The sequence below is a fragment of the Balaenoptera borealis genome (assembly GCF_965194805.1).
Source record: "Balaenoptera borealis genome assembly, chromosome: 9".
NCBI classification, from domain to species: domain Eukaryota; kingdom Metazoa; phylum Chordata; class Mammalia; order Artiodactyla; family Balaenopteridae; genus Balaenoptera; species Balaenoptera borealis.
Window position 1 is genome coordinate 24,921,611 of NC_138873.1, and position 25,290 is coordinate 24,946,900.

The 25,290-nt window shown below is 39.8% G+C and overlaps 2 protein-coding genes across 6 annotated transcripts in view; one reads left to right on the plus strand and one right to left on the minus strand.

Moving 5' to 3' along the window:
* The window catches only part of TXLNB (taxilin beta), a 37,721-nt gene extending 30,862 nt beyond the window's left edge, over positions 1 to 6,859 (plus strand). The window contains exons 8-10 of the mRNA XM_082405468.1: positions 1,019 to 1,111; positions 3,222 to 3,317; positions 4,569 to 6,859. Of these exons, the coding sequence (XP_082261594.1) occupies positions 1,019 to 1,111; positions 3,222 to 3,317; positions 4,569 to 6,128 (1,749 nt within the window). The 3' untranslated portion in view covers positions 6,129 to 6,859. The remainder of the gene's footprint in view (positions 1 to 1,018; positions 1,112 to 3,221; positions 3,318 to 4,568) is intronic.
* Positions 1 to 25,290, minus strand: part of HECA (hdc homolog, cell cycle regulator) — a 175,516-nt gene that overhangs the window by 90,550 nt on the left and 59,676 nt on the right. For 4 of the 5 annotated variants that reach the window (XR_014248495.1, XR_014248496.1, XR_014248497.1 and 1 more), the window contains exons 4-5: positions 21,726 to 21,831; positions 15,318 to 15,539 (exon numbers count right to left, since the gene is read on the minus strand). The gene's annotated coding sequence lies outside the window, so the exon portion shown is untranslated. Of the gene's footprint in view, positions 1 to 15,317; positions 15,540 to 18,397; positions 21,832 to 25,290 lie in introns of those variants that run through there. The other variant, XR_014248499.1, reaches the window with a different exon arrangement.

Below are 25,290 nucleotides of genomic sequence, written 5' to 3' on the forward strand. Positions count from 1 at the left end.
AGACACTCAAGAGTACCAAAGTCTCATTTGAAAATGGAAATTTTCCATGTTAGTAAACAAGAACCATCCATATTAAATCTCCACTCACTCAAAACGTGCTATCCTAAAATTATTTTCAAAAGCAAGATTTTATTACTGTATCACTGTAACAATCAAGTATTTATACACTCTCCTTCCCTATCCTGCCCTATTCCTACCCCAAATACAAGCCTCGGAATTAAGGATGTGGAGGTACAAAGGCTCTTCTCCATACTCCCAAGCTAACCCGTATGATGTTTTTTTGGTGCAAATTAGAAGAAGGCATTTCTTCCTCAAGACTCATTATTTCCATCTATAAAAAAATTGGTATAATAAACTAATTTTGTTGAAAAGGGACAATTAACTGCTGTTGGCTATAACACTGTATTCATAAATACACAAAACCACAATGTCAAAAAGGGAAATGACAATTGCTTATAATAGCACAACCTGCATAATGGCAGCAACCCTAGTCCATGTCTGGCCCATACTTGTCTACATTCTTGCTTCCCTCAAGACCAAGTTCAAGGCTCACCTTCTCCACAAAAATGTGGCTCAAATGATCACCTGCCACACTCACCTCCTTATCTGATCAGTACTTAACTGACTTGGTACTTTGTATTCACTGTCCTATAATCAAGCTGTCTTTGGGATTATCCTCCTGTCAGGAGTGCAGGTCCCTCAAAAACAGGAACTACAGGTTAAATGCTTTTGTACACAGAGTCAGTGCTTATGTTCAGTGCTCAAAAAATGTTTGTTGGTAAAAGTTATAATGAAATGGTGATGACATATTATTTCATTTTTCTTTAAAGTACTTCAATCATACTCACTGACCTAGGCTGATCTCGTAATAAAAAGAATTGAACATATCATTAACATTGTATTAAGAATTACCTTAAATCATTTTTCTTCTCAAATAATAAACAATGACATGTTGTTTTGTTCTGGAAGCATTCTGAAAGCAGTCCTAAAACAGATCTACTCTTTCCCCTTTTTACAGCTTACTGTCTACTCTGGAAGGTTTGAAGAGTTTCAGAGCACACTGACAAAAAGCAATGAGGTGTTTGCCACCTTCAAACAGGAAATGGAGAAAGTGAGTATTGCTCATCCCCCACGAAATACTGACGTCTTCTAGTTCGACAGGCAATACTCCTTTGGGTTCATTTTTCTCTTGCTAAGATATTTCAGTGCATTTCATGAAGTAATGAAACACTTATACATGCAAATGAGACTTGGACTGTATTTTTTTATTTGTAAGTATCTGGTGAATTAGTCTTAGGAAGAGTCTGAAAACACTAGGATACATTTTCACTCTGAGGAAGAATATTTTCTTTTTCTAGGCCATGGAGAGGGTAAAAAGAAAAGATAAGAGCTAGAAATTTAATATTATGTTGTTTATACTGAAATTAAAAATTAATCTTTTAAAGATTAAAAAAATTAACTTTCATACAAATATGCAAAAGCAGAATGTTAGAGTAGAAAATACCATTTCATAGGATCCTTCTCAGAAGAGAATATATGTAATAAGATATAAAGGACAGGGGCTTGAATGAGAAGATGAAGTCTGGGTGTGTTTTTACTCATCAAGTAGCAGTGAACAATTCACTTAACTTCCCCCTTATCTATAAACTAAGAAACGATTTCCCTTGCCTACTTCACAAGATTGTGAAGTTCAAATAAGTTAATGTATTTTTAAGGGTCTTAAACCTTTTTAAAGTCTTTTACAAATACGAGGTGCTAATATTATTATTGGACATACTGTTTACATTTTGTTTAATTCAGTGTCTTCCCAAAATAAAATCAGCATCAGAATTGTGTTTCTGAACAGGCACTGGCATTAACCCTCTTTAAGTGTAGAAAGCATTCTTTGAAAAATTTCCATAAACTAATATGATAAATTTCACAATTCATTGTGAAATACAATGAATACAGCTTTCCCACTCCACGATGGATCCATCCATTTAAAAAAAATTTTTTAATTACAGAGTTTTAATTTGGAATAAATATTAGAGTAGGAAAAATGCTGTTATTTATTGCAGAATTACATAGTTTTAAGATTGGAATAAATATTCAAGGAGTTTTCTATCTGGAGTTCATTTATAGGTTTTTCGTAGAATTAGCAAAAAAATTTGATATGCATATTGCATTTCTTTAGGTGTGGTCTCATGGATTTCATCAAATTCCTAAAGGGGCTGATGACTTTTAAAAGTTTAACTCAGTTAAGAAATGATCAAAATAAAAAAGCACTCAAGGCTCACGTAGCATCTCTATAGGGCCCAGGGGCCAAATGTCTGGGCCCAGCCTCTAGCCTCCAAGCGGACCCAGCCTCAGGCAGGTTAGCATGAAGCAGCCAGTGCCCAGGTGTGGTTCATCCAGGGTAACTGCACCTGAACACACGCCTTGTCCTTCACTTCAGGCAAGCAGAGAGGAGATCCTATAACCAGGAACGTGAGTAGTTTCAGGTCTGAAAAAGCCAGGCTGCATTTTATTAACTTCTGGATGCCCTACACCCAGCCCCAGCCTGGCAACTAGCATGCACTCTGCACATGTTGCATTAAATGAAATAACTCCAGCCCTACTCTTCTGCTAACTCATCTGAATACCACTCCACCTCTCTGAACCTTAGTTTCCCCGTTTATAAAGTGGAGGTGAAAATAGAACCCTCCTTGGGGGACTGTCTCAAGGATGAAAGCAATAATGCATGTAATCACATTCTGTGAATCCTACTGCACTCTACAAATGTGAAGGCTGAGAAAATAGAAAGTTGCCTTTGTGTGGCTACTTCTCAGATGTGCCCAGATATTATCAACATTTTAACATCTGAAAAGCCAGGCCGACTTTCTCACTAATAGTCTTCCATTCAGTACAGTAAATAATCTAAATTTCAAGCTTATTCTTGGAACTCAATAAAGCTATTTTTATTTTAAACAAAAGAAAAAGCAATGACAAAACAGAAAGGCCCTAAGTAGTTTTCCTTTCTCCTTAATTGGGTCTGGTGCAAGTAAGTCTGTTCACCACTGACCTAGATGATTCAAAAATAAATCATGACTCTCTCCACTCAGTCATCATTTCTTGACATCGAATTTTTTGCTTGCTTCAGCAGCTGGTAACGAAAGGACTTTTCTTGAAGTCACATACGGAACTGACAGTTTCTTTGATACATTAACTCTTCAGAATTAACATTAAAACACTCATTTTTGTAGACCACTAAGAAAATGAAGAAGCTGGAAAAGGACACAGCCACATGGAAAGCTCGGTTTGAGAACTGTAACAAAGCTCTGTTGGACATGATTGAAGAGGTGAGGAAGTTTTTCCCCTTGCTCATCTTCCCTTGTCCAGTCAATATATTTATACTCAGAAAATAATTATGGCCTAATACCACAAAATAATTACTTTTGAAAAAGAGCTGAATTTTTCTGGGATGTGGTATATGATATTGTAATAAAAATAATTAGAGCAAACGTCAATTTAGTAATTTAGTCTCAGGTCCAGACTCATAGTGTTGTGACCCTAAGTCACACGCCTACTTGTTGACGCCAAAGCTGTCCCCAAAGCAGCACCACACCTGCTGGACTGTGAATGCCTTAAAGGCAGGATGAGTGTTTTACCTGCCCTTGAATTTCCCTGGTGCCTGACACATAACAGGCGCAGAATAAATTTATTAGTTGATTTGAACATAACTGAGAGAAGACACTAGCCCAAGCACCCAGGGTATGTGCTATTTTATAGACAGGTACGGAGATATATTGCTTAATTCCTCCAACAGGTATTTAAATACTGATATTACTTCAGGCTCTGGAGAGTCTGAGACCATAAAGGCAAAGATACATGGTCCTTAACCTGAGAGGCAGGGCTTTCAGGTGAAGGCCTCTCCATGTAAAGAAGTGGTTAAAAAAAAAAAAAAAATCTTAAAAGGTACAGAGTAGCACAAAGGTGGGGCTGAAGGAGTAAGATGATTTCGTGCACAAACACACCAACATTTCTAGAGAAAAGGAGAATTGAACAGTTCGCGCAGCATCATGAATGAGTGTGTGGTGAGTTTCTCTGGATATAATTACTGTTCTAACAATTCATCCCAAATTGCAACCAATTCCAAAGAGATGTGCTTATTATTCATAAACATAAATCAAACAGTTGCTGGATTAGCATGTAGCAGTTTATCTACAGAACAGATAAGGCATTGCTGATGGCCAAGACCCAGTCCCTCTCAATCATTTTGCCACAAGCTTCTACTTATGCCTTCTAAGTCTTAGAAGCAGAAAATTCATCTATTATAAGATTTTAAAAGCCCTAGACTGAAGCAGAGAGAAGCTTTGCTATCTTTCTTTTCTAAAGAAAAGAATACGTGGATTAAAATTCTACCGGAGTCTCCAACACAGTACAAAAATAGAAGTGATGTCCCTGACCAAGTATCTGTCCAGCCACCACCCTGTGGTCAGAGCCTCACAGACAAATTCCTGGACAAATGGTTTTGCTTGTCTCCATAGAGCATCCTGGCAATTTTGCTTTTCATGTCGTTTTATGAGTGTGTGTGTCTGTTTAAATCACAGAAAGCATTGAGAGCTAAAGAATATGAGTGCTTCGTGATGAAAATTGGAAGGCTAGAGAACCTCTGTCGAGCTTTACAAGAGGAGAGAAACGAACTCTATAAAAAAATTAGAGAAGCAAAAATGCCTGAAAAGGATGCCCAAGGTCAGCTCACCTCTGATGACGACGAGCCAGAGTCAAATACCTCTGTGGGTGAAGAGGCAGAGGCGGAGGAAGCCAAGGGTGTTCACAATGCTGTGCAGAGTCTGGCCGCGGCCTTCATGGTCATCCATCGTCCAGAGTCAACCCTCGATGCGTCCAAAGAAATCCAAACAGAAGTCAGCAGTCCTCAAGGGGGCGGCGGCACGGCCCTCAAGGGGCTGGAACAAGCCCCTCTGAGCCCAGCATGCCATTCAGGGAGTCCCCTGCATCCCCCAAGTCCTCAGGCTGAGGAGGAGGGAGGCAACGAGGCAGAACCTCCCCTCAGATCAGGGTCAGGAGCACAGGCCCAAGGCAATGGTCCCCCTGCTGGACCACAGGCTGATCCGCAGCCACGGAAGCCAGAGGCAGCATTTTCGGGCCAGGCCCCGGAGCCTCCGGCAGAGGCATTTCTACGGGAGATGGAAGCCGACGGGCAGCCCCGGAAGCCAGAGGCAGCATTTTCGGGCCAGGCCCCGGAGCCTCCGGCAGAGGCGTTTCTACGGGTGATGGAGGCCGACGGGCAGCCCCGGAAGCCAGAGGCAGCGTTTTCCGGCCAGGCCCCGGAGCCTCCGGCAGAGGCGTTTCTACGGGAGATGGAAGCCGACGGGCAGCCCCGGAAGCCAGAGGCAGCATTTTCGGGCCAGGCCCCGGAGCCTCCGGCAGAGGCGTTTCTACGGGTGATGGAGGCCGACGGGCAGCCCCGGAAGCCAGAGGCAGCGTTTTCCGGCCAGGCCCCGGAGCCTCCGGCAGAGGCGTTTCTACGGGAGATGGAAGCCGACGGGCAGCCCCGGAAGCCAGAGGCAGCGTTTTCCAGCCAGGCCCCGGAGCCTCCGGCAGAGGCGTTTCTACGGGAGATGGAGGCCGACGGGCAGCCCCGGAAGCCAGAGGCAGCATTTTCCAGCCAGGCCCCGGAGCCTCCGGCAGAGGCGTTTCTACGGGAGATGGAGGCCGACGGGCAGCCCCGGAAGCCAGAGGCAGCATTTTCCAGCCAGGCCCCGGAGCCTCCGACAGAGGCGTTTCTATGGGAGATGGAGGCCGACGGGCAGCCCCGGAAGCCAGAGGCAGCGTTCTCCGGCCAGGCCCCGGAGCCTCCGGCAGAGGCGTTTCTATGGGAGATGGAGGCCGACGGGCAGCCCCGGAAGCCAGAGGCAGCAGCTTCCGGCCAGGCTCTGGAGCCTCCGGCAGAGGCCTTTCTATGGGTGATGGAGGCCGACGGTCGTGCCCCGCCGCCGGCAGCGGGAGAGCACGTGCCAGCTGGGGAGTCTAGATGTGAGCCCAGGAGGCAGCCCCCAGCAGCAGCAGCAGAGGGGCTCCCAGGAGGGGCCTCAGCTGGGCCCCCGCTGCCCGAAGTGGCCGACACCGATCTGGAAGGAGCCGACTAAGCCTCCTCTGCGTTCTGAGGCTGTTCTTCCCGACTTTCCATCGTCCTAACAGACTGTCTCCCGAAAGAGGCATTAAGGGCTGGGGACGTCTAATGGAAGAGACTTATTTAGAATCAAGACATTTTAAAATGTTATGCGGAGTACCTTCAGCCTTTGCTATTTGTTCTCAATTTATAACTGATTTGGAGCTTTTCTATTTAACACTGATAGTATAATTTTCTCAAATGGCAACAAAACATACGAGTAGCAAATTTAAATTAATTTGCCATTAAGGTGTTACTTAATTCAGTTTCTTAATCAACAGTAAGATTTGGTGTTTAAAGACTCCCATTACAATATATAAATACTGAAAATGTGATGCTTTATTTCCATAGAGTTTAATAAGTGCCATAGTAAGTAATGGATGACCAGGTTCCATTTAAACATTATATACATTGTGTGTGTGTGTGTATATGTATATGTATGAATATATACATATATGTGCTTATGCACTTATATACACGTGTATATTTTATACACATGTATGCAAATATATATTACACATACATTTCTATCATCATCTCTTTTTGACTTTCTCTCATGCAGAATATTTAGATGCTTATCAAAAAATTTATCTCTTACTTGCACTTGGGACTACAGTAGACTAATGCTCTGTGAATTAGAAATAGGTTCAGAACACAAATATTAGGCTACATAATGTTGAGTAAAAAAATAAGTAACCCCATGGTAGGTCAATAAATTCAACCAATGGATTAAATGACAGAACAGCATTGGGTTAGATTGCAAGGCTATACAGAGCACATAGACACAAAGATGGCCAAAAGAGGCCCTAAAAAATGGGGGAACAATCACAGCAGTAGACTGCTCACCTCTTGCAGCTGCTTCTCCTACACAACTCGGCCCATTGCCTTGCAACACCCTCATGTGGTGAAGCAGCCCACTCACGGCTTCCTGCAAGGAAAGGGTTGGAAGTGGGAAAGGGAGCTGGGGATGGAGGGATTGAGGGCCCTCAGGCTGAGAGTCTGTGCTCTGGTACCTCGCCTTTTGAGCTAGAGGTCTGGAGAGAGCATATTCACCTGGCCCTGCCAACTCTTCAGTTGCCTCCCTGTTGTCTACCACTCTCTCCAGAGGGTTTCCCCATCACCTCCTGCTGTCACTGCCCTAAGTCTATATTCTCAAAGCTTCTGCTCCTTCTTTCCAACCCTCTCCTTGGCAGCAGGAAATTACATTCAGCCCTCATCTCAATTATGGCTCAGTAAAGGCTATTATTTTTCCAAAACAAATCCACACAGGGTCTAAATATGAGTGATGAGGCTTGCAAACCAACACATCTTCTGCTTTGATGAATTCTGTACAGCCAGAAGTTCAAAGCAAAGGACAAGTGGGTCCCTACTCAAAATGACTTGAAAAATAGGTGAGGATTTAGGAGATGCAAAAGCTAGAAACACCTGGGGTTGTCTACATGAGTATTACATTATTATTGCGTGACAAGGACCTCTAATAATACTGACAGCATGAATTTATCTAGAGTAAAGAGAGACTGCAACAAAGAAATAGGAGGGAAAAGAGGGAAGTAGAGGAAAGGGAGAGAGAGGGAGGGAGGGAAAAAACAGATCTAACCCAACCCTACCTTAAAAGTTGAACTCAAGTAGAAAAATGGTTAAAAGCAAGATTCTCTACTACTCATCCAAGAAATCATTTTTCAATGTTGCATGTGGCTGTCTGCTAAAGCACACAAAGTGCTTGTAGGCAGAAACATATGCTATAAGAATTGTAAACTGCATAATATTTGTTTGAAGCAGACAGTGAGGGTAGTAACAAAATGCTAGTCAGGAAAAAAAAATCAGGAAAAAAGCATATGCTATTTGAGAACCCATGTATTTTTAAAGGCTTAAAATTTTATAACCACAGGGTATCCAGCCAAATTCAACATTAACTGAAAATCTTAGCTATTTAAACATTCATTTAATTCAGAGCCAAATATGCACTACAACAATCCAGGAGGGTCTCCTTTCCCATTATTTACAGAGGCTGAACTTCCAAGAATGGGGTAATATTAGATAATCATAGAAAAGTCTCACTCTGAATGTTTAGCAAGAGAAACAGGCAGGAGAGGAGCCAAAATCCAGTAAATCAAATATTCTAATACCCAAAGTTCATTTTTTTTTTAATCCAAAAGCTTTCATAGCAACACATTACTCACTATGGTGTATATCTTGGGCAGATTTTCAGATACAATAACTTGCCTGAAATTTGCAAGCCTTAATATAGGCTTTGGGAGAATTATTTTAATATTCAAAGAACGTTTTTATTATAGTCCTTTGGCCTTACTAATTATAACAATAACTCATAAGACCCAAAAGAGTAATGAATTCTGTTCTTTATCAAGGTCATATAACTATTTCTATAGATGCCAAGTCTACTTTCCAGAAACACTGAAGTTATTGGTGTTTTCCAAATTAAATAACTGTAATTTATGTATTTATTAAAAAGGCACTTCTCTTCCCAAATGCTCCAGTAGTGGTTTTATTTTAATATTTTTCACTTATATTTATTTTTACTTATGTTACTTCCATGTTTCAACAATACCTAACAAAGATTGTGGTTATATTCTCTTGGTTGAATTTTTGGTCTATGAGTAGAATGTACATGGAATGAACACTTTGAAAATCTTGGTGTGGGTGTGTGCGCACGCGTGCTGTCGGTGAGAGAAAAGAGGGAAGGAGGAAGGGAGAGAGAGAGAGAGAATGTGACGGCCCAGGCCTAATGAGGGAGCAGAACCCAGCCTCCTCAGCCTGGCCATCTGCTGCTGCAGACCTATCACACTTCAGTTCCAGTCTCCCGTGAGACCATGTTTCCACAAACTTCTCTGGCATGTGCCCTCTCAGAAATATTCTGAGGAGTAAGGGAGGGAGTGTAGAAGGTGTCAGCTTATTTTCCTTTCTCTACCTGCTTCAAGACTTTTCTCTAACAAGACCGGAAGAGGCCCACTGTTCTGCCTTTTGCTTATTCCCTCTCCCCAACCCATCTTGATCCGGGAGGGGCTTCTTGAACGCAGCATTTCCTAGCATGCTTGGAGAAGAGGGTTGCTTAGCTAGAATGAAAAAAAAATTAAACCTTGCCTTTTTCATATGGTGGAGATACACATTTTTAAAATAGCTCTTTTTTTTTTAAATAATGAAAGTATTATGTGTTTGTTGCAAAACTGAAGCTGCTTTTCAATAAGACTAAGAGATAGCGAGGAGACAGATCATTTCAGGAAAATTTCCTTAGCCCCTGCTCTAACCAGTAGTTAAATCCAGTATTTAGAAAAAGTGAAAGTAATTAAAATGTAAAGGATTCACTAAAAGAAGATATGAAATAAAAATGATAACTCTGGTCTCTAAAATTTGTTCCCATCATAAACTGGCAAGTAGGATTTAGGAAGTAAGTAGGCAAGTAGAGTATATAGGTTAAATTTTCACAAGGCTTAACTAATTTCCGTTTCTGAACCTGAAAATTAACGTTATCATTGGATCAACCATGAGAGCATTCCGTGAGAATAGAAACATTCATAAGTGATAGCAATAAAGGTTTTCCTCAACACTGTTCAGTTGTATCCTCAATACCTGAAGTTGAGTCTCCTTGGTGGTATCCCCTGATAGAATTTCCACAAATGCTAGTTACTGATGCATATGTGTGTGAATGTACACACACACATGCACACAACACACATGTATAAAATTTGACTTGGATTTAATTCTGTTCCTATAGGTGAGTCTTTACACCTGTATTTTCAAAGGATACCTACTATCATTTTTCCTGACAAGGACAAAGTATAAAAAGGAATCATTTTCTTCATGAATAAGGATATTTGACAGAAACATTTAACTAGCAAAAGAAACCTACAAATTCATTGATCCATGGCAGAAAAACTATTCACAGAAGCTGTTTCACTCTATCAGGAGATAAGAAACAAGATAAATCACTTCAGCAGGACAATCAACCTTGGCAAAATCTGAACGCAAGTCCTTCCTGCTGGATATCAGAGCCTCAGACTTTCTATTAACACCGACGTTGATCCCATTTAATTAATTTATTTATTTGCAATATATGCAAACATTTTTGAATGAATGAATGAACTGTTTATTATATTTAAAATTCTTTTTACTCTTTTTTTAACCCCCGATTAATTTTTAAGTTAAATCCACTTTTTAAATTTTTTATACAGTTTTTAAAGGTTACTTTCCATTTACAGTTACTATAAAATATTGGCTATATTTTATATTTTAACTTTGAATTTTTAAAAGTGGCATATCATAATGTTCAATTACCTCATATCATAATTAAAACATACCTAGGTGTCAGATTTATTATTTCAGAACTGACAGTCAATGGATGACATAACAAATAACACAAAACCACCATAACAAGCAAAGCAAGAAGACATATGTTAAGAGAGGGGAAAAAAGAAGGAGAGAGAGCTATTATATAAAAGAAAAAATAAAAAGATAAAACTTTAAGACTATTAAGAGCAATAAAGGAAGTGGCACATCAATTGGTGGTCCCTTTTGTGAAAGCAGGATTATAATAAAGGGCAAGAACCATAATGACACTCACACACCTCCACACCATAATGTCAACTTGGGGAATTTTTTACAAACATGTTTCTCAGTGCTGTTGTTTTATTGTCTTTCTTCTTGTTTGCCTTTCTTTTAAAATAATAAATGTGGTCTTTTTAGTATTAAAATAATAAAATTATAGAACATTTAGAAAATAGAGAAAAGAGAAGATTTACCCAATACTCTATTACCCTAACAGCCACTGTCAGCATTCACTATATAACAGTGTATTTTATTTTATTATAAATTTATTTTATTTATTTATTTAGTTATTTTTGGCTGCGTTGGGTGTTTGTTGCTGCGTGCGGGCTTTCTCTAGTTGCGGCGAGCGGGGGCTACTCTTTGTTGCGGTGCGCGGGCTTCTTATTGCAGTGGCTTCTCTTGTTGTGGAGCACAGGCTCTAGGCACGAGGGTTTTAGTAGTTGTGGTGCGCCAGCTCAGTAGTTGTGGCACACAGGCTTAGTTGCTCCGTGGCATGTGGGCTCTTCCTGGACCGGGGCTTGAACCCTTGTCCCCTGCACTGGCAGGCGGACTCTTAACCACTGCGCCACCAGGGAAATCTTATCATAGTGTATTTTAAATTACCTATCTTTTTAATTTAACGTTGTGTTAGTTTGTCTTTGGGGGAGGGTGCAGTAGTTCAAGTGAGAGTAATAGCTGTTAATACCTGCCAGCTTTGTGCGTTCACACTGTGTATTCAAATTTTATATGCTTACATGGAAGCATATTATACTATTTTTAGAATAAGCATGACTGTGCAAATACAAATACACGGCACACTTATATGTTGTTTGAAAAAGTTATGCCATGCAATGCACTTAAACGTTCCACCGCACATATACAGATTTCCAAGTAAACCTACTGGACATGGGCTAGAGTAAGACGTCTAAACTTAACACAGCTCAAAAAATTATAGAAATATCAAAAACCAACTCTAGAGAAATACAAATGCCTTAAATAACAAAACAAAAAAAAAGTCGAACTCCGGTTTACGAAGTGACAGGAAACATATGATAATACCATAAATCATTACATTGGCTAAATAAAGGTCAATGATCTAAAACAAATCTAATCTCTTTAAAGTTAATGAGACAGTTAGTGGCTTTGTTGCTCTAATGAAATGATGGTCACCATCACTAGCTATAGCATATCTATTAAGTAGGGCAAGGCTAAAAACTGTTGTGACCTGAGATTGCTCTAATAACTACCAGACAGATGCAACCAACGATGGAATATTCAGGGATCCCATATACTAAGAAAGGCAGAGTTGAAATTTATAGAAATAGTACAACAGGGATGCTTTCATCACATCTAAAGTCACAAGGTTAAACTTATGTTAGATTGGAGGACTAGCAGTGTGATAGTATAGGCAAGATTTATTAGAATACAGCTAATGCTCTACCCAAACCAGTATAATTCCTCATAGACTATTGTAATATAGTGTATATTATATGTAAGACTTATTTTCTTAATAGTCTTATCAAGAAGTTATTCCCTGGACTTCCCTGGTGGCGCAGTGGTTAAGAATCCGCCTGCCAATGCAGGGGACACGGGTTCGAGCCCTGGTCCGGGAAGATACCACAGGCTGCGGAGCAGCTAAGCCCCTGTGCCACGACTGCTGAGCCTGCGCTCTGGAGCCCGCGAGCCACAACTACTGAGTCCATGTGCCACAACTACTGAAGCCCACGTGCCTAGAGCCCATGCTCCGCAACAAGAGAAGCCACCGCCATGAGAAGCCCACGCACCGCAACGAAGACCTGATGCAGCCATAAATAAATAAATAAATTTAAAAAAAAAAAAAAGAAGAAGAAGTTATTCCCTGGAATAAAATCAGTCAAGTCCAAGGTGAAAAGTGTAGGATAGCAATGGTCCAGGAATCAGGCTGTTGAGTCCCTTGTCCCTGTTCTGCTACCAACCATCAGGGTGACTTTGGAGAAATCACTCAATATCTCTGGGCCTCAGTTCACTCATCTATAAAATGACAGCCTTGGATTAGATGAGCTCTAAGGTTCTGACAGCTCTGATTAAATTCTCAAAAGACTTAGGAAGTTATGTGGGTTTTCTACTCTCCAGAGAGGGTTTTAGTATAAGAGATCTGCATATCACCTTGGGCATGTCTGTTAGAAGTTAGGCAAGGGGAAAGAGACAAGAAATTACTCTAATAAAAAGTTGTTTTTAATTTTAAAATTTGACAAAGAAAAGGTTAAGGGGTAAATCACAAATTCTTTGATTTTTCTCAATAAATATTGAAGTCTTTCTACGTGTGAGGTTCTGTGGTCGCCCCTGGGATGTCAGTGGCTACAAGGCTATACCAAGGGTTTCAGGACCACCCACACCTTGACTCTGACTCAGGCCTGAGTGTCCCTCCCACTACTTGTCCCACAAATTTCAGCAGCCAAACAGCAGGAAGGAAACTTCTAGGAGCGTTTTTCTTACAAATGCTACCCAGATCTCCAGGTGAGAAAGTGTGTGTTCCTGGTAGAGAAGGAAGGTTGTATGAAATGTGTGTGTGGTTATTTGTGTGTGAATGTATAATGTGTGTGAGTGCGTACCTGTATGTGAGGGCATGTATGAGGATGCATGTGCAACATGTATCAGTGTATGTGTGTAGTTTTGTGCAGGTGTGTGGTATGAATGTAGTTCTGTGTGAATGTTTATAATTGTATGTGACTATACTTCTGCATAATAGGTTGACATGAGCCTACATAAGTGTGTGGCTGTGTGCAAGTTTCTGGCGTGTGCAAGTTAATGGTGTGTGCGCGATGAGGCTGGGAACTGAAAAGCTGAAATACTATAGATGAGGTTTGAGGCATGTGGCTAGCTTGTTCTTCATAGGATCATGTCTTGTTGCAGACTTCTGTTTGCACAGCTAATCCTTTTTTTGCTTGCATACACCACCAGCCCAAGGTGACGGCCACCACTGACTCACAAGTCCCATCCTCAGGCAAGGCTATGGGTATGTCTGGGGAAATTCACAAAGACCAGCCATAGCTTGAGCAAGGAACATAGGCAGTGGCAGCAGAAAGGCTAACTTTATTCTTGTCTTTCTACATGCAAAAGCAATTTCTCACATGGTCACTGTTTCTAACAAAGGCGGCATCCTTGGAGGCAGAGTTATAATCTCCTCTACCAACCCCCTGAATATCAAGAATGTTTCTCTGAACTAAAAGCCAAGATCGTGCCCAATCTATTTATGCTTTAATCAGTGAGTCAGAGGGTAGCAAACCAGAGCTGATTGCAGATGCTAGCCACCAGTCAGTCATGCCCATGACTCATCCTTTGTGCAGAGAGATTTTTTGCTCTGACACAATTCATCTCCCCAAAATATCTAGTATGGACGAGCTATGCTGTCATAGCTAGACCATCTGGCTGCTCCCTTGCCAGCCATTAGAAAACGGATCCAGAAGTCCTCCAATTCAGTCTGGGAGTAATTTAAAGCAACGCCCGAAGGAAGGAGAGTGAGAGTTTTTATAACAAATTAATTGCCTGCCATACAAGTTAACTGATGATCTTCAAAAGTTAAAGGGAACAAAACAACTAACCATAAATAAAATTAAAAGACAAGAACAGAATGGGAGAAGATAGTCACAATAAATACAACAAAGCATTAATGTCCAAACTACAAACAGAAAAAAAAGAAAGAAAAGAAAACAAAATACAAACAGAAATCATACAAGGCAATAAGACAAACAACTCAGAAGAACATGGGAGAGACAGTAGGAGCCCCCCACCCAGGCATCAGCGATGAGGGAGAGGGGGCATTGTCTATAGAGAATTTTAAAATGGTAATAAAACCAACTACAGGCCAGTCTTCTTTTTATCATCATCATGCACAGCAATCCTGAATAGCATCAGTGGTAAAATTGCCCTCCCTGGCAGAGATGATCACTCTTGCTGTGTGCCCCATCCCCCATTTGTACCCCACCGGCGTGGAATAGGATGGGCAGTTCATAGAAGAAGAAATGCAAACGACCGAAACACATCAGGCCAATAAAAAGTAAAACAATGAGATGCTATCACTTTTGCTCATTAGACTGACAAAAATTTCAATATTGATAATATCAAATATTAGCAAGGATGAAGCAAACCAATAGTCATAACCTGTGGGTACAGTATTGGGTGTCTGTCTTTTTCGTGTCCATTTGGGCATTTTGGCAGTGTGCGTTACACTTTTTCTAATGTGCAAAAGTAAAAATTATTTAGCAAAGAGCAGACACATGGCTCTTGCCTGCCCACATCCTTTCTTTGGAGGAAGCACTGTGTCCTGGATACACAGAGTCTAGGTGCGGCCATCAATCACAGACCCTTAGCGCCCTCACCCATCCTAGCCTCCGGGGCAGCCTGAAGCAGTATCACACTCCATATGGTATTTAGTTCACAGACAGCAACAGCTCCAGGATTTCCACAGAGGAGGGGGTTCAATGTGCTGTAAGGAGGGGCGGGAGGCTATTTGACATGTCATGAAGTTGCATTTGCTTCATGGCAACCACACTGTTTTTACTCTTATGTTATCTTGGGGTTTGTGGGCACTGAAGCCCCTTGAATTCAGTGTGCCTAAGTTTACCCAGAAGGGCCCAGTGGAATCTACCTCTTGGTTCTTTCTGCTGGAATTCTGTCTACCACGTGAAGAGAGTCTTTGTGCAGAATAGTGTCAAGAGGAAGGGAGTGGAGTTGCAAGATGAGAGAACGGACATAATCCTGATAACCATATTCGAGCCCCTGAATCCAGTTGGCCTTCACAGATCAAACGTTTCCCTTTTTGTTTAAGAGGGTGTGAGTCAGGTTGCTGCCCATCTGCATTCAGAGAGCCCTGGGAAAGAAGGATGAGGAGAAAGCTGAAATAATTGAAGTGCGGCACACCAAAAAGAAGAGTTTACAATGATAATCATTGAACTTACATCAAGATGTTTTAAAAATCTTATTTTTCTCTTTAATTTCTCAACATATCTTTAAAATCTATTTATTGCAAAAATACTGAATTAGTACGAGAATTCTTTCGTGTAACCTACCACCCAGGTCAAGAAATAAAACGTAGCCGAGCGTCCTAGAAGTTCCCTCACCTCCACACCTCCAGAGGGAGCAACCTTCCTGATGTACAGCAACAGGGATTTGTTTTACTTCTGTGTGTATATATGTGTATGTATGCTGTTGTTGTTGTTGTTTGGGTTTTTTACTTTATAAAAGTATTCTTCTGTGTCTGTCTTCTGTTCGAAACTACACATGTGAGATTCATCCATGTTACACATCCATGATTGTAGGAGTAGTTCATTCATTTTCATTGTCATACAGTAATCTATTATATGACTATTCCACAATTTATTTATCCATTCTAATGCTGGCTGACATGTAAATTGTTTCCAATTATTGGCTGCTACAAATAACTTTGCTGTGACATTTCCTAACTATATACTTAGGAGAGGAATTGTTGGGTTATAAGGCATGTGCCTCTTCAGCTATAGGAGACACTACCAAATCGTTTTCCAAAGAGATTGTACCAATTATTTCAACAACCAGTGTATGAGAGCTGCCGTTGCTCCATGCCCTCCTCTTGGTACCATCAGGCAGTTTAATTTTAGCCATTTGGGTGTGTGTAACAGTATCTGATTGTCATTTTAATTTGCCTTTCCTGGATGACTAATGAGGTTGAACATTTTTCTTATAGTTACTGGCCAAGTGGATGGATATCCTCTTTTTTTGACATGCATGATTTTTTTCCCTTTTTTTCCTATTGGGTCATCTGTCTTTTTCTTTTTCATTTGTACCTTTCTCATATTTCTGGAAAGAAATGCTTTATTAATAACTGTAATTGCAAACCAATTCTCCTATTCTGTGGCTCTGTGAATTTTTATTCTTTTAATGATATATTTTGATAAACAGAATTTCTCGATTTTAATGTTGTTCAATTTATCAATATTTTACCTTTTGACAAATACATGTGTGTCTTCTTTAAGAAATCTTTGTCAACCCCAAAATAATGAAGATGTTCTCTCATATTATCTTACAGAAGCTCTGGTGTTTACCAGAATTACCAGTCTACCCAGAATGAATTTTTGAATAAATACTGACATAGGGGGTCAGATCAATTTTTTTCTGCATAGATAGGCCATTCATCAAGCACCACTTATTTAAGCAAAACATTTTTCTCCATTGCTTTAGTGCTATCTTAGTCATAAATTGAAAGTCCATATGTGGGTGGGTCTTTTTCTAGACTTCTGTTCCACTGATTGATTTGTTCATGCTGGCACGAACACCACATTGTTTTAATTACTGTAGCTTTATAATAAGTATTTATAGCTGATAATCTACGTCTTCCTACTTTGTTGTTCTTCAAGGTAGTATTGGCTATTCTTAGCCTTTTTATTTCCATGTGTAATTTAGAATCAGCTTATCAATTTACACACACACATATATACACACACAGGGATTTTTCATAGGGATTGGATTTAATCTATAAATCAATTTGGGGAGAATTTATATTTTTACAATATTGAGTTTTCCAGTCCATGAATGTGGTAAGTACCTCCATTTATTTCAGTTTTCTTTAAATATTTTCCAATAACAATTTATCATTTTGGGGGTGTTTTTGCTCATTTTTCATTAGGTTTAATTCTAGGTGTTTGGTGTTTTGTGATGATATTGAAAACGACATAGCCAAGTTTTACTTTCTAATTGTTTGTTGATTTTACATAGAAATATAATTTTTTTTTACATATTGACCTTGCAGCTAGCAACTTATCAAATTCATTAGCTAATTCTAATAGGCCATTTTTAGATGCTTTTGGATTTTCTGAGCACACAATAATGTTATCTACAAATAATGTCATTTATTTCTCACTTTCCACTCATTATACCTTTTACTCATTTTTCTTAAGTTATTGTATTGGTAAGGACCTCTGATAGAATTTGAATATGGCTGGTGATGGCAGTCTTCTTTCTTTAGTTTCTGATCTCAAGGGAACACATAATATTTCACTATTAAATAGGATGTTTGCTCTTATGACTTCTGTAGACATTTTCTATCAGATTAAGTATGATCCCTTCTATTTCAAGTTTGCTATGAATATTTATTTTAAATAGATATGAATTTTATAAAATGTTCTTTCTGTATCTGTTCAGACAATCATGATTTTTCTTGTTTTCTTCTGTTAATGTGATAGATTACAGTGATTGATTTTCAAATGTTAGGCTAAATTTACATTTTTGGAATAAATTGAACTCTCTCTTGAAGTAATATCCTTTTTACATTAGTAGATTTGGTTTGCTAATGTTTTGTTTAGGATGTTTGCATCTATGTTCATGAGAGAGATTGCTTTAACTTTCTCTTCTTATAATGTCCTTGTCATCATGAGTTGGGAAGTGCTCCTTATTTGTCTATTCTTAGGGAGAGTTTGTGTATGTTAAGTGTTCTTCTTTCTTCAAGTATTAGAATTCTTGGGTTAAGTTATCTGGGTCTGGAGTTTTTTGGGAAAAGGATTTAAATTATGGATTTAATTTTCTTTAATAAATTTTCCCATTGTTTCTATCAGTTACTGAATGCCATATTTTCAAGAAATTAATCCATTGCACCTAAATATTCAAATTTATTGGCACAAATTATTCATGATATCCTCTTAAATTTTTAAAAAATTTTGTAATATCTGTAGTATTTTTCACTTGTGATAGTGGTAATTTATGCCTTCTCCCTATGTCTTTTATAAGTCTTATAAGAGGGTTACCAATTATATTGTTCACAGAACCAACTATTGGCTTTTGGTTTCATCTATTTTATCTTTTTTAATTGCACACTTTGTTTTGTTTCATTAATTTGTGTTAATTTCTTGATGTTTCATTTGCTGTTCTTTTTCTAACTTCTTGAGATAGATGTTTAGATTATTTTCTTCCTTTCTTCTTTTCTAACATATGAATTAAAGATTACTTAAGAATATCTTTGACTGCATTCCACAAGTTTTGATCTATTATATTATCATTCAACATATTTTCTAATTTTCACTAGTTTTTCTTTGACATATGTTTAAAGGTATATTGATTCATTTCTAAACAGAAAATTGTCTATCTTTTTTTAAGCTTTTAATTAATAGTTTAATACTGTTATGGTCATAAACCACATTCTGTAGGATTTAATTCATTTGAAATTTGTTGAAATTCTTTATAGCTCAGCATAGGTCAATTTTGGTAAATGTTCTGTGTGTAGTTGTTGAGTGCAATGTTCTATATATTCGGTATACAACAGTTTGGTCAATTTTCTTTTTATTAATTAATTTATTTATTTATTTTTGGCTGCATTGGGTCTTCATTGCTGCACACAGGCTTTCTCTAGTTGTGGCGAGCAGGGACTACTCTTCATTGCAGTGCGCAGGCTTCTCATTGCGGTGGCTTCTCTTGTTGGGGAGCATGGGCTCTAGGCGTGCAGGCTTCAGTAGTTGTGGCACGCGGGCTCAGTAGTTGTGGCTTGCGGGCTGTAGAGCACAGGCTCAGTAGTTGTGGCACACAGGCTTAGTTGCTCTATGGCATATGGGATCTTCCCAGACCAAGGTTTGAACCCATGTCCCCTGCATTGGCAGGTGGATTCTTAACCACTGTGCCACCAGGGAAGTCCCAGTTTGGTCAATTTTGTTAATCATGTTGTTCAAATCTTCTTTATCTTGGTTGACTGATTGATTGATTTTTGGTCACTGGTTCTATCAGTTACTGAGAGAGGTATATTAAAATCTCCTACTATAATTGCAGACTTTCATACTTCTCCATTTTGTTCTACCAAGCATTACCTTATACATCACCAGGTGTATATAAATTTACAACTGTGATATTCTTATGTTGGAATGACCATTTTATTATTATGAAATGTCCCTTTTTATCTTTATTAACACTTGTTGCCTTAAAGTCTACTTTATCTGATATAAGTACAGGTAAATGAGCTTCTTTTGGTTAATATTTACATGCTATGTCATTTTCCATCCTTTTACTTTCAAGTTTCCTGGATTCTTATACTTTGCAACATGCACTTGTGTACAACATAGAGATGGGTTTTGTTTTGATTTGTTTTTTTGTTTGTTTATTTTGTTTTATTCATTCTGACTTTTTTTCTCTTTTAATTAGAATTTTTATTTATTTACATACAATAAGTGATATATATAAAATCAAACTCACCATCTTGCTATTTGTTTTAAATGCATTCCTTCTGCTTTATGTTTCTTTTTTCCCTTTCTTCTTGTGTCTTCCTTTAGACTATGAATTTTTCTTATTTTTATTATCCCATTTCTCCCTCTTTACCTGGCTATTTTTAATTATACAATATTGCATTATGTATTTAGTGGTTACCGTAGAGATTTCAGCATTCATCTCTGACTATTAAAGTCTAATAAATAGTATTAAATTTACCACCTTCTGGCCAAAGCAGGGCCTTAGTCCAGTTTAACTCCATCTAATCCTTTTCTGCCTTCCCCTGATTCATCTTTCAGTTTATGTTCTCTCTCTTCAACTATATCTAAGCCATTGTGAAATGAATCCATTGAAATCTTAATTTTAGATATTAATTTTCAAGTTTAGATATTCCATCTGATTTCTTATAGTTTCCAGTGCAATTTCTATCTCATCATTTCAATTCTTGAACATACTAATCACAATTATTTTAACTTCCATGCCTGATAATTGCAATATTCAAATCTCTTGAGTGTTTCCCCACTCAGTTTTCAGTAATTTTCCCTTGAGGTATACTAGATAATTTTTGTCTGAATGCAGGGCATTTTCTATTAAAAATTTTTGAGATAATTTAAAGCTCTAGATTGTGTTATCTTCCTGAAGGGAGTTTATTTTTGCTTTCAACAGGCAGTTAACTTGGAGCAGATTATCTTACCCAATCAAAAATTGAAGTGATTTGAAGTTGGGCTTCTGACTTTTTAAAGAGTCTTCTGTGTCCTATGGTATAGTAATTTGAGGGTCCCAACCTAAAACCTGAGCGGTGCCAAGACCCTAGATCACTGGCTGACCCTAAACACCAATTTTTGCTCTTCATGACCCATAAAACTATTGGAAGCGTAGCTTAGCTTCTCTGCCTCTCAGCCACAGCTTGGATATTTGCAAGTGCCTTGAGGGAGAAAACCAGTCCGAATGTCACTTCATTTCTTTTTTTTCTTTTTCTTAAGGACCTTGTCCCTTCAAATTTTTGCTGTCTGAGTAGCACTCCAGTGCCTTCACACAGGTAATCTATGCATTTTCTCCATCTTTGCTAGTTGTTCTTGGAGGGAAGGTTACCCTGCAACAAGTGATTCCACCCTCACCAGAAGCAGAATTCTCACCCAGCTTGTCTTCTGAGCATCAACTTCATCATCTTGAGATTCTGGAAATTCATCACACTTCCTTTGAGCTCTAAAATTAAATGATTCCCTATGGCTTTCCTTAGAGTTTCTGTTTCTTTAAAGAACCAACTCTAAGGGATCTGTTATTTTGTTTCTGCTAATATTTTGACTTTTATTATTATCTAATATAATGAAAATATTAAAGATCAACCATAGTTGAAACCAGACAAGTTTTTTCCCACGTGCCAAAGCATCTGAGGCCACAACTGGTCCAGCAGGAAAGTGTGCCATGATAAATTAATAATGTCTACCCTAGAGAGAAGTGGTGGCAGCATATTTGCCAGGCATTTGTCAGACACAAAGGAGATGATCCACAAGTGGATTCATCTCTCTGAGAAGTTGCTTTGTATCCATTCAAATTTTTAAAAGACAGCTACTGCCTCTCTCTTCAAGGTGGACGAGGATTTGCTAGCATGGCAGGTATTCATCCCATAAACTGAGACCAGCAAAAACCAAATCCCAGTGGCTCATGGTTTCCCATCAAGTTGTATAAGAGTTTAAGTTTGAATTAGATAGGAAGAGGGGGCAAGCCAGCAACTGCAGAGTTTGACATAGAATACAGTTGTCTTAGTTCATTCAGGCAACTATAGCAAAATACCTTAGATTGAGTGGCTTAGAAACAATATAAATTTATTTCTCACAGTTCTGGAGGCTGGGAAGCCCAAGATCAAGGTGCCACCAGATTCAGTGTCTGGTGAGAGCCTGCTTCCTGGTTGATAGATGTCCATCTTCTCACTGTGTCCTCACCTGGTGGAAGGGGTGAGAAAGCTCTCTGGAGCCTCTTTTCCAAGGGCATTAATCCCATTCATGAGGGCTCCACCCTTATGACCTAATCACCTCTCAAGGGCCCCACCTCTAAATACCATCACATTGGGGATTAGGATTTCAACAAAGGAACTTGGGGGGAACACAAACATTCAGTCCGTAACATTGCTTGAGACTCAGCTGTCAGAAAATGGAGGGTAATTATGGTGACCACATTTTCTATACCCCAAACAGCGGGAGGCACTGTCTGAGGAGGGCTAATGTTCTTATATTAGCAATAAGACAGAATGTTAGAAATTAGGATGGACCAGAAGCCAGCACATAGGTATAAAAAATATAATTCTGTCACTGGTTCAAGATGTTCTTGATTTTCACTAATATGGTTCCAAGACAGGGCTTTAGAGAGTTGGCCACATTGATGAGATTTTCCAGAACAGAGTTACAGGAGGGAAGAGCCTCCCTGTAGCCTGGTCTCAGCCTCCAAGCTGCTCCCGGACCCTTCTACAGGGAACCAGAGAGCAGACTCCTGCTTATTTTAGGCAGTGGCTTCGCTTCTTGTCTCCAGCCTCACAGATTCCAAAGACCTTTACTATGAACCAGCCTGCGAGCAGGGACAGTCAGAAGCGGCTGCCACCGCGCCGATCATGGGTTTGTGCAGCTGCTTGCCCAAGGAGCTGCTTTGAGTTGACCATCTGGACCAAACCCACGGCCTCCGCGCTGGCTGCCACCGGCTCCGGCACAAAGAGAGCACGAGCGCCACCTACTGAGCACTGCAGACGTAGCCGGCATCGCGGCTAGCGGGCCTGAACCACCTTTATACAGAGGCTAAGGTGGCCTCGTCTTCTGCCAGCGTTAGTGATTGTTTACCATGGTTAGGCTGAAAAAGTCTCAAGAAAGTTTATTTTGCTCTGAACAAACGAAACTAAACTACAGTTGGGATCCAGGCTGTATTCCACTTAAGTGAGCCGTGGGCAAGCCAGCCAGGGCAGAGTTTGACATAGACCACAGTTATTAAGGACTCACCCTGAACCAGATGCTGGGTGAGGCACTAGGGACAGAAGGATGAATGATCTACACTAGACCAACAACAGAAAGATGATAAAGCTGTATCTGTACTCCACAACTGACAAACCCACTCGAGGAACCCAGCCACAATTCACTCCACAGAGTATATCTTAAAGTATGGAGTTGGGGGGAATCCGGGTTTCCCATCTTTCCCTGTGGTCTATCCCCACTGTCACTAAGCTTAGATTAAGAAGTCATGATGACTTCTTTATTGTTTTGTTTTGGTTTGTTTTCTGAGTTACCAATTAACAAATAAAATATTTGGAATTTTGTTCTCAAAATAGCTGTTTTGCAGATGCCCTAACCATCCTCTTGGCCTGCCTTTCAGAAAATCTTGCCAGAAAAACTCTCAAAGTGCTAAATCCTTTCCCTGTATTCACAAACTCCTCTACATGTGCTAATAGCACATTTCTGACAATGATTAGTAAAATACATTTTTAAACATTTTTAGTGCCTAATGACATCAGGAAATCTTACTTAAAATACAGACAGACAGACAGACATTAGGTTAGTTAGTAAATAAACACCCTATTAAATCAAGACCCCAACGCACAGTGATGCGGTCACACTTTTGCAGGTGGGCAGCAGAAGCTGAACACCCCGGGGGGCCCCTTCCCTACAGAGAGATCCTGGTGTTTTAGCCATGAGGCACAGCCATCATCCAGGCATATTCTAATAAGCTGTACAGGTGAGCCGCCTCCTCTGGGAGGAGACCAGGTAAACGCAAATGATAGGAAGTGGGCAAAGAAGTGCCCTGTTGGATGCAAGATACATAGACTTAAGGGAGAAATTAATATTCACAAACTAAAACTTCTTAAGCTACTAGTGTGAGAATTGTGTCTGAGGCCCTGCTAAAGTTTCTGGTATTTTACTATGATTTTACTTTTGAATACAGTCCAGGTGAGCAATAACTTGGGTATTAGGTATTAAATATTTATGTTAGCTCATATTTTTACCCATAAAGATTCAATCATCATGTTTTCCATCCATCCCAACCCCCTTCTTTTGGCAAGGTTCTATGCAAAGTAGTTTTGAAAATGTTTCCATCCGATCATTTTGACTGCTGACCTGATAAAATTTCTTATACGCCTTATTCCTTAATTTCTACAATTCAGTTTAGACAGGGCACTTACAGCAACTATCAGCTATTACAAATCCACAGTTAGCCATTAGGTGAGCTGCTGGGAGGACAGGCATACACTACTCTGGACTTCTCTCAGAACCTGCCACAAAACTCCAAGGCTGCTCTGGCCCTCGTTCTTTCCAGAATACCTGCACTGGCCTGAGGATTGGCCTTATGCTTCTCTAGTCTCTTTTTGAGGAGTACCGACTGGTAGGTACTGGGCAGGACCCAGAGGCTGAGGCTCAGCCTTCATTCATCCTCCTTCCCTTCCTTCCTCTCCCTCCTGCTCCATCCCTCAAAGTCAGCAAGAAACTATGAACTGTCACCTGACCGAGTCAAAAATGCTCGAGACCTGGGGACAGCCTTGGTGAAAATAAACAGAAAATGAAACAAAACAAAACAAAATAACCATGAATGCTTATACAGGAAGGAAACTTAATACTCCAATTCAGCCCCTTACTCAGAGCTTCAGTGCCCTCCATACTCCCTGTCCAAAAGTTGTCATCACATTAAACATCTCCAGCGATGGGAACTTATAACCCCAGAGCAGCACATTCAGTGTTTAGATGAGTCTTCCTTATATCATCCAGAATATGACATACTAATACTAGTTAACTTGTTAGATATTCAATTTTGTATATATTTTTTATTCTCCTCAATAATGCAGTGAGGAAGATACTAATATGATCCTATTCTACAGATGAGAGAAATGGAGCTTAGAGAGGTTACATAACCTGCCCAAATTCATCCAAAAAGGAAGATTCAGTGCAGGATTTGAACACAGGTTGTCTGACTCCAGAACCCCTCTAAATTATTGAGTTTGCATAGCATAACGATTCCTGCTTCCTCTAAACGTCCACTAATTTAGTCTTTGGTTTACCCCTTGGGCCATGAGGGCATCTCCTTCCTCTTCCTCGTGTTAGCCTTGACGTTCAGCATAGAGGAGTTACTGTCCCTTCTCCTAGCTAATTACCCAGGTCCTTCAACGTGCCTCGTAGGGCATGATTTTCATTTCTCTCATTTTCCAGGCCCTCTAATCTAAAATGCTCTATTTGGTCTATGTCCCTCTGAAATGTGTTACTCAGATCCAGCATAACCACATCCTTGATGTGGTAGGACCAGTGCATGGTAGAAAGACATGACCACTGCCTGCACTCTAGACTAGCACCATCCAACACAACTTTCTGCAATGATGGAAATGTTCTACAGCTGCACTGTCTCACTCAGTAACTACCAGCCTCCCTGGGCTAGTA